The sequence below is a fragment of the Saccopteryx bilineata genome, chromosome 1, assembly GCF_036850765.1.
Source record: "Saccopteryx bilineata isolate mSacBil1 chromosome 1, mSacBil1_pri_phased_curated, whole genome shotgun sequence".
In the NCBI taxonomy this organism is placed as follows: domain Eukaryota; kingdom Metazoa; phylum Chordata; class Mammalia; order Chiroptera; family Emballonuridae; genus Saccopteryx; species Saccopteryx bilineata.
This window is the reverse complement of record NC_089490.1, coordinates 102257726-102270380: the sequence shown is the minus strand read 5'-3', so window position 1 is coordinate 102270380 and position 12655 is coordinate 102257726. Positions and strand designations below refer to the sequence as shown.

At 40.3% G+C, this 12655-nt stretch overlaps 1 protein-coding gene across 4 annotated transcripts in view; it reads right to left on the bottom strand.

The window, feature by feature from the left end:
• Positions 1-12655, bottom strand: part of NR1H4 (nuclear receptor subfamily 1 group H member 4) — a 73224-nt gene that overhangs the window by 51870 nt on the left and 8699 nt on the right. For 3 of the 4 annotated variants that reach the window (XM_066262533.1, XM_066262525.1, XM_066262552.1), the window contains exons 3-4: positions 5903-6069; positions 5116-5250 (exon numbers count right to left, since the gene is read on the bottom strand). In XM_066262533.1, coding sequence (XP_066118630.1) covers positions 5116-5194 — 79 coding nt within the window. In that variant the 5' untranslated portion in view covers positions 5195-5250; positions 5903-6069. Of the gene's footprint in view, positions 1-5115; positions 5251-5902; positions 6070-9187; positions 9280-12655 lie in introns of those variants that run through there. The other variant, XM_066262543.1, reaches the window with a different exon arrangement.

Genomic DNA, 12655 nt, shown 5'->3' with positions numbered 1-12655 from the left:
CTGACGTGTAGAAAGCACTTAAGAATTAGCAGCTGTCATCATTATCCCAATTCTTTTTATCACTGTAAATGTAGACATTTGCAATCTGGTTTTATAGTCAACCTTTCTCAGCTTGGTTATCCTGAGTAACCCTGAGATATAGTAGTTTTTAGCCCACAAGGTCGAGAGCCAGGCCCTGGATGAAACTGGATTAACCCACCAGCTGGCCAGTTTGCCTATCATTCTTTGTCTCATTGTGTGCCTTCTACAGGTTATGCATGCCCTACCTAAAAGGGCAGTGATATATAATAAGAAAAGACTCTTTAGACATTTTTTCTTTCATCATTTCTTAACTTCACTAATAGTAAGTACATCTAAAATTTGGGAGAATAAAAACCAAAGCCCTGGTGAATTAACAAATCTTAGAGACTGCTTAAATTTGTGGAAAAGACATGAATAAGAAATATGTAAATTATGATTAAACAAAACTTCATTTTGTATGGTATCTTTCCAACTTCTAGAAACTTCTGGCTCTGATTCACCCATCAACTCAGGGCTGCATTCACTTGCATTAAACTCGGTGAGATGAAAAAAATGCCTGAACTCAAATGTCAAAAAGATTCCACAAAACTGCATCTAGAAACCTTTAATTGCATTTTAAAACATCTGACGGATGCTGTAACACCGGAATGACTTTTAATTTAAGCAAAAGACAGGCATGAACCACATTCCAATAAAAACAAAGCTACCCAGAGAAAAGAGGCATAATGAGCTGACAGAAGCATAAAGCAATGAGAAATCACCAAGGGAAGGGGATCTGAGTGAACCAGATTATTACATGGGCTGTGCCTCCTCCCACTTACTGGACCCATTGAGAATGCGTCTTTACACAGACCGTTGGACACAGTAATAAAATAATATAAAAACATGGATTTCCTGGCTGTTGTTAGCAATGCTGGAATGCCAAAGTGAGACCATATGTTTCCTTCTTCGGGGCACCCAGAAATGTATTTCCATACTGTTAGCTGTCATTGGTGCCTTGAAAATTCTTTGCACTCGACAGTGTTAAGATAAACAGAACTTCCTCCCTTGAATGAGTAGAGTGCTGTTTATCGTTTCAACAATTTAAATAATAACAACTACATATCAAGCCCTAGACTAATTACATCATTTTATGATGCCTTGAAGTTTACAGAACTTTCCCACACAGCCATTCAGTCCTCCCAGAAAGCTGGGATGTGGGTGTCATTATTATCCCCGTTTTAATAGGGGAGAAAGCTGAAGTTCAGAGAGCAGCAGTTGCCTCTGAGACTTTATTTCATTCGATTTCATCACTTATTTCCTCTCACAGTCAGTGAACTTCCCCCGGAACACTGAGCTAAGTGAACTGGGCTCGCTGCGCTGAAGGCACTGGTGAGAGACTGCACTGTCTCTTGCTCATTCTGCGCTCTTATTAGAATGCTTTTCTGCTTACTTGGTCTGAAATTCTCTGAGTTTTTGAGTTCTTGAATCACAATCTGCTAATAGAATACATAGGTTTTAGTTAACATGCTACCTCCTCCCCTACTCACTATGTCAGACCAGGAGAAGCTGTGGACTTTGTCATTATTGCCTTTTATTATGCACTAATTATGTAAAGATCCTGCCTTCTTTATTCACCAGAGAAGTCTTTCTTAATCCAAGGAATTAATCTTTGACCAAGTTCCCTGGCTTGCGGATCGCCCCGAGGAAAGGAGACCTAACTCTGTCAGGTCACTGTGTCCTTCCGCCGGAGGCCCGCTGAGGATTGAGTTGTCAAAGACTAGATTCCTGTCTGGATTTGTCAGGGATGGGTGGCAGCAGGCTAAATGAAAGGGCCTGGCAAGGTGATTCCAGCCTCGTTTTCATAATTCTATTCTATTCAAGCTTCTTTTCTTCTTTTCTACAAGGACTAGAGAGCAAATCTGTGCCCCAACCCCAATTTCCGCCTTCCTTGCAGTATTCTGATTGTTGGGGGGGGGGGGGCTCCCATTAGACTGTGTGACAGACCCCGCTGGTGTCACATGCCTTAGCTCATCTCTCATTTCATCTGGAGCTGCAGCAGAGGATCATGTGACCCACTCACCTCAAGTGGACAGCCTGCCATTTCAAGAACACACCATGCATCATTTTGCTTTCTGTCTCAGACTTCTTTAATACCTCCAGGCTACTTGGCCCTGTTCCAGTGGGAGTGGCCACAGCACAGCCCAGAAATGCCGGAGAGTTGATGCCCCCAGGGGCTATGCTCAACCAGCAGAGCCAGGGGTCAGTTAGGAAGTGCCCCAGTCCCCAGGCCCCAGTCCCCAGTCCCTCAGCGGGCAATTCTCTGTGCTACTCCCAGTGGAATCAAGCTCCCCTGGCCCACAGCAGTGACCTTCATTACTCATCTCATGGTGGTCTTCCTCCTTCCTGTCTCAGAGCCCCAGACCTTTGGTCTACTCCCTGGGAACGCCTCCTGCACAGAAGTCCCGGCCTCAGGCTCTGCTTTTCAGGGTTACCATTCATAGACAAGGATCCTAGAATTCCAAATCTAATCATCTCTTCTTATAAGTGCTGGTTAATGGAAATGCAAGCTCCAGAGTCAGTTTCCTAGTCTCTTTCCACTGTCCTAAATAAAAATGAGAAGGCAAGGCCCTTCCAAGTCCATTCTAGACTTTGGGTCTTTGCATTTGCTATTTCCTCCACCTAGCATGTTGTCCTTAGCTCATCTTTGGGTCTCAGCTCAGCTTGTTAACTCCCCTCTCTGACCACACCATGTAGGGCAGCCCCAGCAGCCTTGTTCTTTGAGTTACTATGACATCACCCTGATTTATTGTTTTCATAGCTCTTATCACTGCCTAATGGTATCTTGTTTATTTATTTGCATGTTTCCTGTGAGTCTATCCTCCACTAGGAGCTTGCCTGTCTTGCTTCTTGCTTTATTGCAACGTCCAGTATATAATATAGTCAGTGTTCAATGTTTGGATGGCTAGCCATGTGCTGTACCATAGACTTCATGTGCCCTTGTTATAACAATAGGACTACTGTGTTTAATATATAGTTGGACCATTGGGAAAGAGTTTAGCTCTAGCTAATTGAGCCCATGAGTTAACATTCCTGAATCTCTGGTATATCTCAAGAGCTAAGAGTGGTGAGTTAGGCACTGTGGGTTACTCATTTATGGGCTCTGAGTGGGAGATCTATAGAATCCACCAGTGTCCTCACAAAAAGAAGATGAGCGGGAGAACTAAAGGAGTCAAATGCAAGTCTTCACCCTCTGCTTCAGCATATCTTAGTTTAGGTATGTAGAGTGGAGTAAGACCGAGGCCCTGGGGGGAAAAGGTGTAGGAAAAAAATGCTTAGACCTGGCTCTAGAGCTCAATGGGAAAAATGACAAGGAGTCCTCATGGTCACACAGGGTTCAGATTAGTTTACCAGGAGAGAGGGGCCAGAAGAAGATTTGAAGAGTCTGCTCCAGCCGGGAACAGCAGCTATGTATTGCAGCCCACTATCTTGTGCCATCTATTCTCAGAAAGCCTCCACGAAGCATTAGGAAACTGGCTAAGAATGTGGTCCAGCGAAGGAGTGAGGAAGGGAGAAGAACGCTGCAAGCACTAGTCACAGAGCGGCCTCAGCAATCGCTCTCAGACGCTTCTAACTTGTCAGCACCTTCACAGCTGTCTCTTCATCTCCTCACGTCTTTCCACCTCGGGGCTGCAGAGGTCACCCTTCAATGTGCTTGCTTGAGATCTTAGCAAGTAGTCATAAAATTTCAGAGCAGAAAATAGAGTTTTTATGTGGGGGAAAAAACTTTAAATGGAATTTTCCTTAGTCGATGATATTTACCTACAGTGTAAATTATCCTGTGCATTCTGATTGGTAGAGCAAAAATGATAAAGATGTCTACATACTGATAACTTCAAGGACTTATAGGAAAGGCCAGAAGCAAATGGTCAAGTAGCTAGACTTGGATTGTAGGGCCTATTGGCCCTGAATGCAAGTATGTACAAGAACTGGCATTTCATAAACAATTACTGCTGCCTTTGGTCTCTCTGAGTTACCGATAAACATCTCTCGTCATACTTAACCTCTTTCCTCCTTCCCTCCAATTGTTTATGACGTGATTCTTATTTATCCAAGTGCACACTTGGATTAATTAAATATCGTCACTGCCCTTAAATACTCTTATACTGTATAGGGGCAGGTAGACATGTAAATAGATAATACCAATAATGTCCTCTCCTTGGAAAGGGCCTAATTAAACATCCTGCACTGAGTTGCGAATGACTGAAAGCTATTACCATCTCCTGGATGTCTGCAATGAAATAGGGGACCATGCCTTTAAACACCGACTTTAGTAAAATTTCAAGTGTTTGCATTTTCATTAGCATTGTCTACCATGGTCCTTGAATTAACTGGGAGCATCCAAGCTCTCTTAGCAGGGCTATTATGTATAAGGGAATTATTTTAAGAGTGGCACAATGCTTCCTTGTCATCCCCCCTCCCCAAATTTACCTCTGCTGACTCCTTGCTGATGTTCCCAATTAAAACTCTGTAAAATAAGGGGTTTTTTTCCATAAATGCATAATGTGGAGCACTATATCATTTTATGGTACCATCTAGTTACAGATCTACTGGAAACAGCTTAGTATAATTTGTCCTCAAGCCAGTGTAAATGACTAATCCTGGCACCGTGCCGTACATCCCCCAACACCAGAAGGATGGTGGGTAGAAATCCTACTGCAAGGCTATAACCTAAGCAATCTCAGCCTTTACTAGGTGTAATATTAAACCATAAGAATCATGACTTTATACTTTAGTACATGCTGCAATAAGATCAGACTCAGCCCTAGAGCAGGAATTTGTTTCTCCTCCGAGGTCTGTTAATTATCTAGCTTCGTGGCCTTGGACAAGTCACAAAACTCCCTCAGACTGGCTGTTCTTATCTATAAAAGAGAAGACTCTGAGAATCCAAACTTCTGTCTACCTGTAGCATTGCATAGTAGCTAACGTTTACTGAGCACTTGGAAGGAAAACATTTTCTGGACTCACTGTTGCACTCATCATCTAAGCTTTGTTCTCATGCATTTCCAAATTGTGGTTTGTTTTATATAGGTTTAAATGAACTTGGCCACTTACCAAATAAGTTGTCAGAGAGGGAAAATTCATCTGCAGCAGGTAAGTGGGAGTGTTGGATTAGATTCATTTTTGAGCCCATCCAAACTTTTTTGTTTGAGAATGCACCTTTGTTATTGCAGTCTTCAAAAAAACACCCTGAAAGGCAAATAAACAAATAGAGTTTAGGGAAAGAGGAGGGAGATGGTTAAGACAGGAAGGAGAGCTAATTTACTAAAATGGCGAAGGGCTCCCTTTTGACATCTTGCCAAGGTCTTCCTGTAGGTATTTGTTCTTGATTTTTATCATTTTTACACCTAATTTGTACTTATAAGTGTCCAGGATATGTGCTTTCAGAAGAGATCGTCTGTAATTTATCTGGGAAAATGCTATATGTTTTCATTTAAATTTCAATACTTGGAAGCTTAGGGCAAAGCATAATGACATTTTGAAAAAAGAAATTTTATTTATTTTACATATATTTTTTAAAAACCTAGAAATAAATATAAAGGCCTTGATTTTGAATAGTATGAATCAATCATTTATTAGCTTAAATTTTATTCTAAAGTTGAACAGGTCTTTGCACAGACCCAAAAGTAATTTAAGACCACTTTCTACTGGAATTTTCTTAAGTTGAGTAGGCACTATGTCAGCAAATTAAAAATTAAAAAGTATTTCTCCAAGATCTTTATCTTTGTCTTTTAGAGAAAATTTAAAGGATTTGCATTTTCACCCTTACAGTCTACCTGATCATATGTTTATCTGGGATACAAAGAAGTTATGATAAACAGAAAAACAATGGAAATCTCACCAAAATGTCTGCAGTTTCATTCTGAGGAGCTGTCCAGAATTAATCCACGAAGCCAGGAGAAGCAGTGCTAACTTTCAGTTATAGCTCTAGGTCTTCCTTCCTTCCTTCCTTCTTTTCTTCCTTCCTTCCTTCCTTTTTTTTTTCTTTCCAATTCGTCTTCTAGCTCCCTGAAGAAGTAATTTGAAAGGTCGAGTAATTAAAATGTGTGCTATTGGAAGCTCTTTTCCAAGGCTGTTTTCTGAGGGTGATTTTTAAATCTCTTTATTTTGTCTCTACAGAGAAATCACTTTGTTTATAAATACATAACTATATTTTCTACTCAGGAAGAAAATATACAGGAGTTTATTGTTGTTGTTATTGTTTTAGCCTAATATTTATTTCATTAGAACATTCCTACTATTTGTGTCTCTATTTCTTCCTTTCTCACTCAACAAAATGGTCCAGTTCAAGCAGTAGTAAGCAGCAGATGCCTGCTACATTTGCTGCATTCGCTCATTTATCTGTGCTTTCAAAATACATCTGTTGAGGACTTATTCTGCAATAAGCTCTGTGCTAGATCTTTGGAGATACATTGGAGAAAGAAAAAAAAAAAGGAAGCATCCACGATCTACAACATCAAGCTTAATGGGAAATAGAGACATTAGAAAATAATCACACACATATATAGATAATTTCATATTGTATGCAAAGCTGTTGATGAAGACAAATATGCTCTAATAGTCAAGCTAGGGCAACAGCTGAGGGAAGAAGTGGTTTCAAGGGCAGTTGTTTTTAAGTTTTTTCTATTACAGCTCATATTCAATATTATTTTGTATTAGTTTCAGGCATACAGCATAGTGGCATATATGTAGACAGTCGTATACTTTATAAATTATTCCCCTTGATATATCCAGTACCCAACTGGCACCATCCATAGCTATTACAATATTATTTATTATATTCTTTATGCCGTACCGACATCCCTGTGACTGTTTTGTTAACTACTAATCTGTATTTCTCAACTGCTTCACCTTTTTACCCAGCCTCCCAACCTCCTTCCCCTCTGGCCACCATCACCCTGTTCTCTGTATCTACGAGCCTGTTTCTGCGTTGTTTGTTCATTTATGTTGAAGAACCTATATTTTTAATGACAACATTGAACAGCCTAATTAATCAATTGTAAGATCTACCCTACCTGTAGACATTCCGCTATGATAAGCAATACTAGGGAACATATGAATTAAGGAGAAGAGATGAGAGGTTGAAGAATTTAGTGAAAGGATACAAACTGTGTTCACTGTGGGACTGCAGACATATCTGGGTCTATCTGATGAACCAATGGCATGATCCTACCAAAAAGTCTGCTGTCCAGTGAGCCAAAGGATTTGTTGGGAGAAAACGCATTCTAAAGTCAGAAGGAGCCGGGAACCATGAACTTCACCCCAAAGAAAAGCCACAGTCATTGGGGGAATGTGTAATTCTCAATGAAGCTCCATCTTTGACCAACCTGTACTAGGTTCAAGAGGTGTTCTTATAATCCTGGTATAAAAAGGGAGAACATTATAAATAAAAATGAAGCTTGGAAACACTGAAGTATAAGATAGACCTTCCTAACAGAACACAATAAGTAGGAGAAAGAGCTCATGTTAACTCCACCCTCACACTCAACCTCTGCCACATATAACAGTGGAACTTTGACCCTAACTCAGGGCCATTCTGGCGCAATTGTGAAACAGCAGCAGCAGCTGAGGTAGCACCATAATCCATGGAGAATGCCCAGCAGAGGAGCTGTGATCACTGGTTGGGCACTGCTCTCTCCAATGGACACAAAAAGTAGTAGAAAGAGTGGCCAGAGCAGACTTGATTATAAAGAAACATAAAGAGACCTCAAGGCAACCCTGAAATACTTATGGGGAGGAGGTCTCTGGTAGGGAGCTGAAGGTCCTGAGGAATAAGCCAGTAAACATTGAATTTGGGGCCTCATTCATACTCACAAGCTACTTGAGGATTTGGGAAATTCAAGTTTTATTATGTGTACATGAACTGTTATGTACATAGTCAATGTGTATATATTTATATACATGAATTATGTATGATAATTATATATGTGTGTGTCTGTATATTGTGTAATAAATGGGTGAAAAAGTTCCTCAAAATTCATACAACTATTGTTATAGATCGAGTTTCTCTTATTTTTAACCATAGGAAATTCCCATTTTCCATAACAATTTCCAGGAACCCACAATGTGCAGGGTCAGCAATTTTTTCTAATATGCAATCCAAACTTATACTCTGTCATTTAAGAGCCAGTTGCTCTGGTCTTGAAAATTAAACAGAAGATTTCAGCTCTCTGGCTCTTACGCTAGGTTTCCCTCCATGCTCACCCCCCCCCCCCCATTGTCTTTTCTAACCATTAGTCACGTCTGTCCAGCTCCTGAATTTCCCCAGTACCTCACAGCTCTGTCATGTTTTCTAGGCACAGTAATTTTCATTTTGGATTCTTATCTTCTGTTTTTCTCTATACATTCATATCAACTTGGCACCTTTAATTCAAGAGCCTGGCACACAATGGGCCCTCAAGAAATGCTGCTTCAATTAAATGATTTGTATTAACTGTTTTTCTTGCTCAGTTCTGCCAAATTCCCTGACATTGACCACACTCCTCCAGAAGAAATGGTACAAGATAAGGATTTTGTTTTCTTATTGGTGCAAAGGACAGAATTTATCCCTCTTACCCAAATGAAAATCCATTTCCCTAATTCTGTATCATTTGAATTATTACCCTGGCTGGAGTCCCACTCTGTGGGTGCCCCTGAAGAGCTCACAACAGAGCCCTCTAGAGTGCAGACAGTTGGCAGAGTCTGCTCAAATCAGGTTGTTTGGGCTTATGATTCCTGAAGCAGCCTCCTGAAAAGGAAACTTGAATTTTTAAAATGGCAACACAAGCACATAGTGAGCAATTCAAACAGCACACTGAAAAGTCAGTCTCTCTTCCAGTTCTATCACCCATTTCCCTTACCCAGATACAATCACAGGGGCCAGTTTCTTGTGTATTCTTCCAGATACAATACCCACTTGACAGCTCTTAAACACCATACCGTGAACTGCAGTTTGGTACACTGTTGCCCGAAGGCCAGAATGGGACCACTGCCTGTTTTTGTACAGCCTGCGAGCTAAGAATGGCTTTACATATTCAAACAGCTGAAAAACACTAAAAGAAGGATATTTCACGACACATGAAAACTACATGAAGTTCAAATTTACATGTACATCAATAAAATATTGTTGGCACATAGCCACACCCACGTGTTTATGGATTATCTGGGTTTCTTTCTCCTTATAGTGGCAGAGACGAGTCGTTGTAACACACTGTATGGACCACAGAGCCAAGCCTTCTGCAGGAAAAGTTTGTTCATCTCTGCCTTAAACAAAAAACATAAGAAATTCCAAAAAAATCTAGCAATATTATAGGTAAACTATAAACAAATGGCGGTGTGAACCCCTTAATTATATACATCTCATGATGGTAGGGTTTCCTTTGCCTCCTAACAGCTCCTTCTTGGGGTTGGCAGATTCAGCCATAATTGGTTTGTCATTTAATGAGCACCAAGTACGTCCCAAGCATTTGGCAAGTGTTTCTATATACACTGTTTCTTTAATCAGTGTCTTCTGTGTCTTCTTTTCTCTAATGCTCTTTACCCCCTTGCTGGGGAAAGAACTGCGATAAGATGAATAACTTCCCGGAGCCCCCCAGAACTTTGTTCTGGAATCCATTTTTTTTTCTCTCTCTCTCTCTCCTTCAAATATTCCATTCCACATAAAGAATCATTTTATAGGCTAAGAATAAGCAATGGGAATTCTCCACATTAATGGCCTTTGAATAGTTTTGCTCATTTACCCCCTACAACAAGGTTGAAAAACAATATGCTCTCTCAACACATTTTTGGGTTGACATCTGAAGTTTTCACTAAAAAATGAAGTAATTGCAGAAAAATGTAATTTCTGACATATTGTAAAAGTTGACATTTTTACATGTTGTTACAATACTCTTAAATCTAAATACCATAACAGCTTAATATCCTCTCTCATCCTTCTGAGAAATACAGGAAGTCGTTCTCTAGCATTTGCCGATTTGTTTATCATCCCGGTTCCTCCTTGTGCTCATGTGACATTCCACTTCACTGTGTTGTTTTATGCTAATGTAGCACCTTTTTATGCCTGAATATCTATCTACTTCTGATTAACCTGCCATACTTTTCTATTGGAGCTAAAATATGTATGTCAATTTGGATTTTAAAAAGATGTCTAGTGACTAAGATTTTGAGAGCTTTAGTAAAAGATTTTCTGAGTTGGGTTTCTTACTACTTATGATGAGTGCCTATTAGACTCTTTACAAACAGGGTGGTTCATTCTCATTCCAAAGAGCATGGCTAGAGAATGTGGTCTGCTGGGGAAGAGAGCATGCAGACAGAAAGGAAGACCCCATTGTTCGATCACAGCCAAGCAAACACTGACAGAGCGCATGCGTTCATGGAGGAAGGCTTCTTAAAATATAGTCCAAGCTTCTGTTTAAATAATGAACTTGGAGAAACTGCAGACAGAGAGCCTAAGAATTCTCTGATGTTACTAATAAAAGCCCAGATAATGGGAAGCCACATTTCTATTCAGATTCATGCATGTGCTAATACTCAGAGGATTAAGTTTGGGATCAGAGCAGATAAGAAAAAAATATCTGAATTTGCACACAGACTTTCTTATTTCATGTACTGTTTTCCTGAAAAGCTTTCAAAATTTATTTTTAAATAAAAAGGCCATTGCCGAAAATTTAGACAACACAAAAAAGGATGTTTTAAATGCCAAGTTGCATTCTATTACTTTTTTTCTTTCCATTAACACCCCCACCAGCAGTGAATAAGGGTCTCTTTCTCACCATACCTGTTTTAGCATTACCTACTCTCATTTTCAACAATCTTTTCTAATTTCTAGGTGACAAATTCTTTCACTGTATTAAATTGTACTTCTTTGATTATTTGTGAAATTGAAAAAAATTTTACATCTTTATTGAATATCTATATATATATATTAATTTCTTTCCATTTCCTGTTTATATCCTTTGCCATTTTTTTTTCCTGTGGAAGTGCTCATATATATATATATATTTTTTTTTTTTTTTTGTATTTTTCTGAAGCTGGAAACAGGGAGAGACAGTCAGACTCCCGCATGCGCCCGACCGGGATCCACCCGGCACGCCCACCAGGGGCGACGCTCTGCCCCTCTGGGGCGTCGCTCTGCCGCGACCAGAACCACTCTAGCACCTGGGGCAGAGGCCAAGGAGCCATCCCCAGCGCCCGGGCCATCTTTGCTCCAATGGAGCCTTGGCTGTGGGAGGGGAAGAGAGAGAGACAGAGAGGAAGGAGGGGGTGGGGGGTGGAGAAGCAAATGGGTGCTTCTCCTATGTGCCCTGGCCGGGAATCGAACCCAGGTCCCCCGCACGCCAGGCCCACGCTCTACCGCTGAGCCAACCGGCCAGGGCGCATCATATTTTTTTATTGCCTTACAAGGATTCTTTGTATCTTGAATGTATTATTAGCATTCTGGTATACCATAATTCCCTATAAGACGCACCTTTTTTCGAAAAAATTGGGGTCTAAAAACTGGGTGCGTCTTATACAGTTGTTGTAGTTTTCTACTTGCATTTGCCGCTTTTTTCATGCTTGATTTTGTGCTCATTGTTGAAGACAGTGATTCGTCATCAGACACAGATGAGAACAAGCTAATGGATGGGAGTTTTGACAGTGATGAGTTGTATGAATTTTATGATGAATAAAACTTGAGTTCAATAACTTTATGTAACACATTTTTTTTTCAAATTTCAGACCCCAAAATGAAGGTGCATCTTAAACATGGGAGCGTCTTATACATGGGGAAATATGGTATCTGCTACAAACATTTTTACTTGCCTTTTACTTATCTTTTTTTTTTTTTTTTTTTGATGGAATCAGAGAGAGGGGCAGATAGGGACAGACAGACAGGGAAGGAGAGAGATAAGAAACATCAATTCATTGTTACCGCTTGATTGCTTTCTCAAATGTGCCTTGACAGGGGTGGGTGGGGGAGAGAGGCTACAGCAGAGTGAGTGACCCCTTGCTCAAGCCAGCAACCCTGGGCTCAAACCAGTGACCTTGGGCTTCAAGCCAGTGACCTTTGAGCTCAAGCTAGTGACTATGGGGTCATGTCTATGATCCCACACTCAAGCCAGTGACTCTTTGCTCAAGCTGGTGAGCCTGCGCTCAAGCTGGATTAGCCTGCGCTTAAGCCAGCAACCTCGGGGTTTCAAGCCTGGGTCCTCCACATCCCAGTCCAACACTATCCACTGTGCCATCGTCTGGTCAGGCGCCTTTTACATATCTTTACCTGAAAAGTTTTACATTGTATTCACATTGTTAAGTGTGTTAACTATTTTTAAAGCTTATTTTTATTGCCTGTTATTTTTAGTTTATGGTATAAGGTAAATTTTTCTCAGAATTACTTGTTAAATACCTTTTCCCTTTCATATTGACTTAATGATTCTTTCAAAGCTTCTTTGATTGAAACTGATTTAGTTTCCCATTGAACATGCAGTCACATCTTGTACCAACGTCACCTATTACAGTTCATTCTTTTTCAACATTTCTTAAGATAGTCTTACCTTCTTGTTCTTCACAATAAACTATCACATCGTGTATTGTATTCTTTTTTAAAAGTTTCTTTGGGAATTTGAGATGACACCAAATT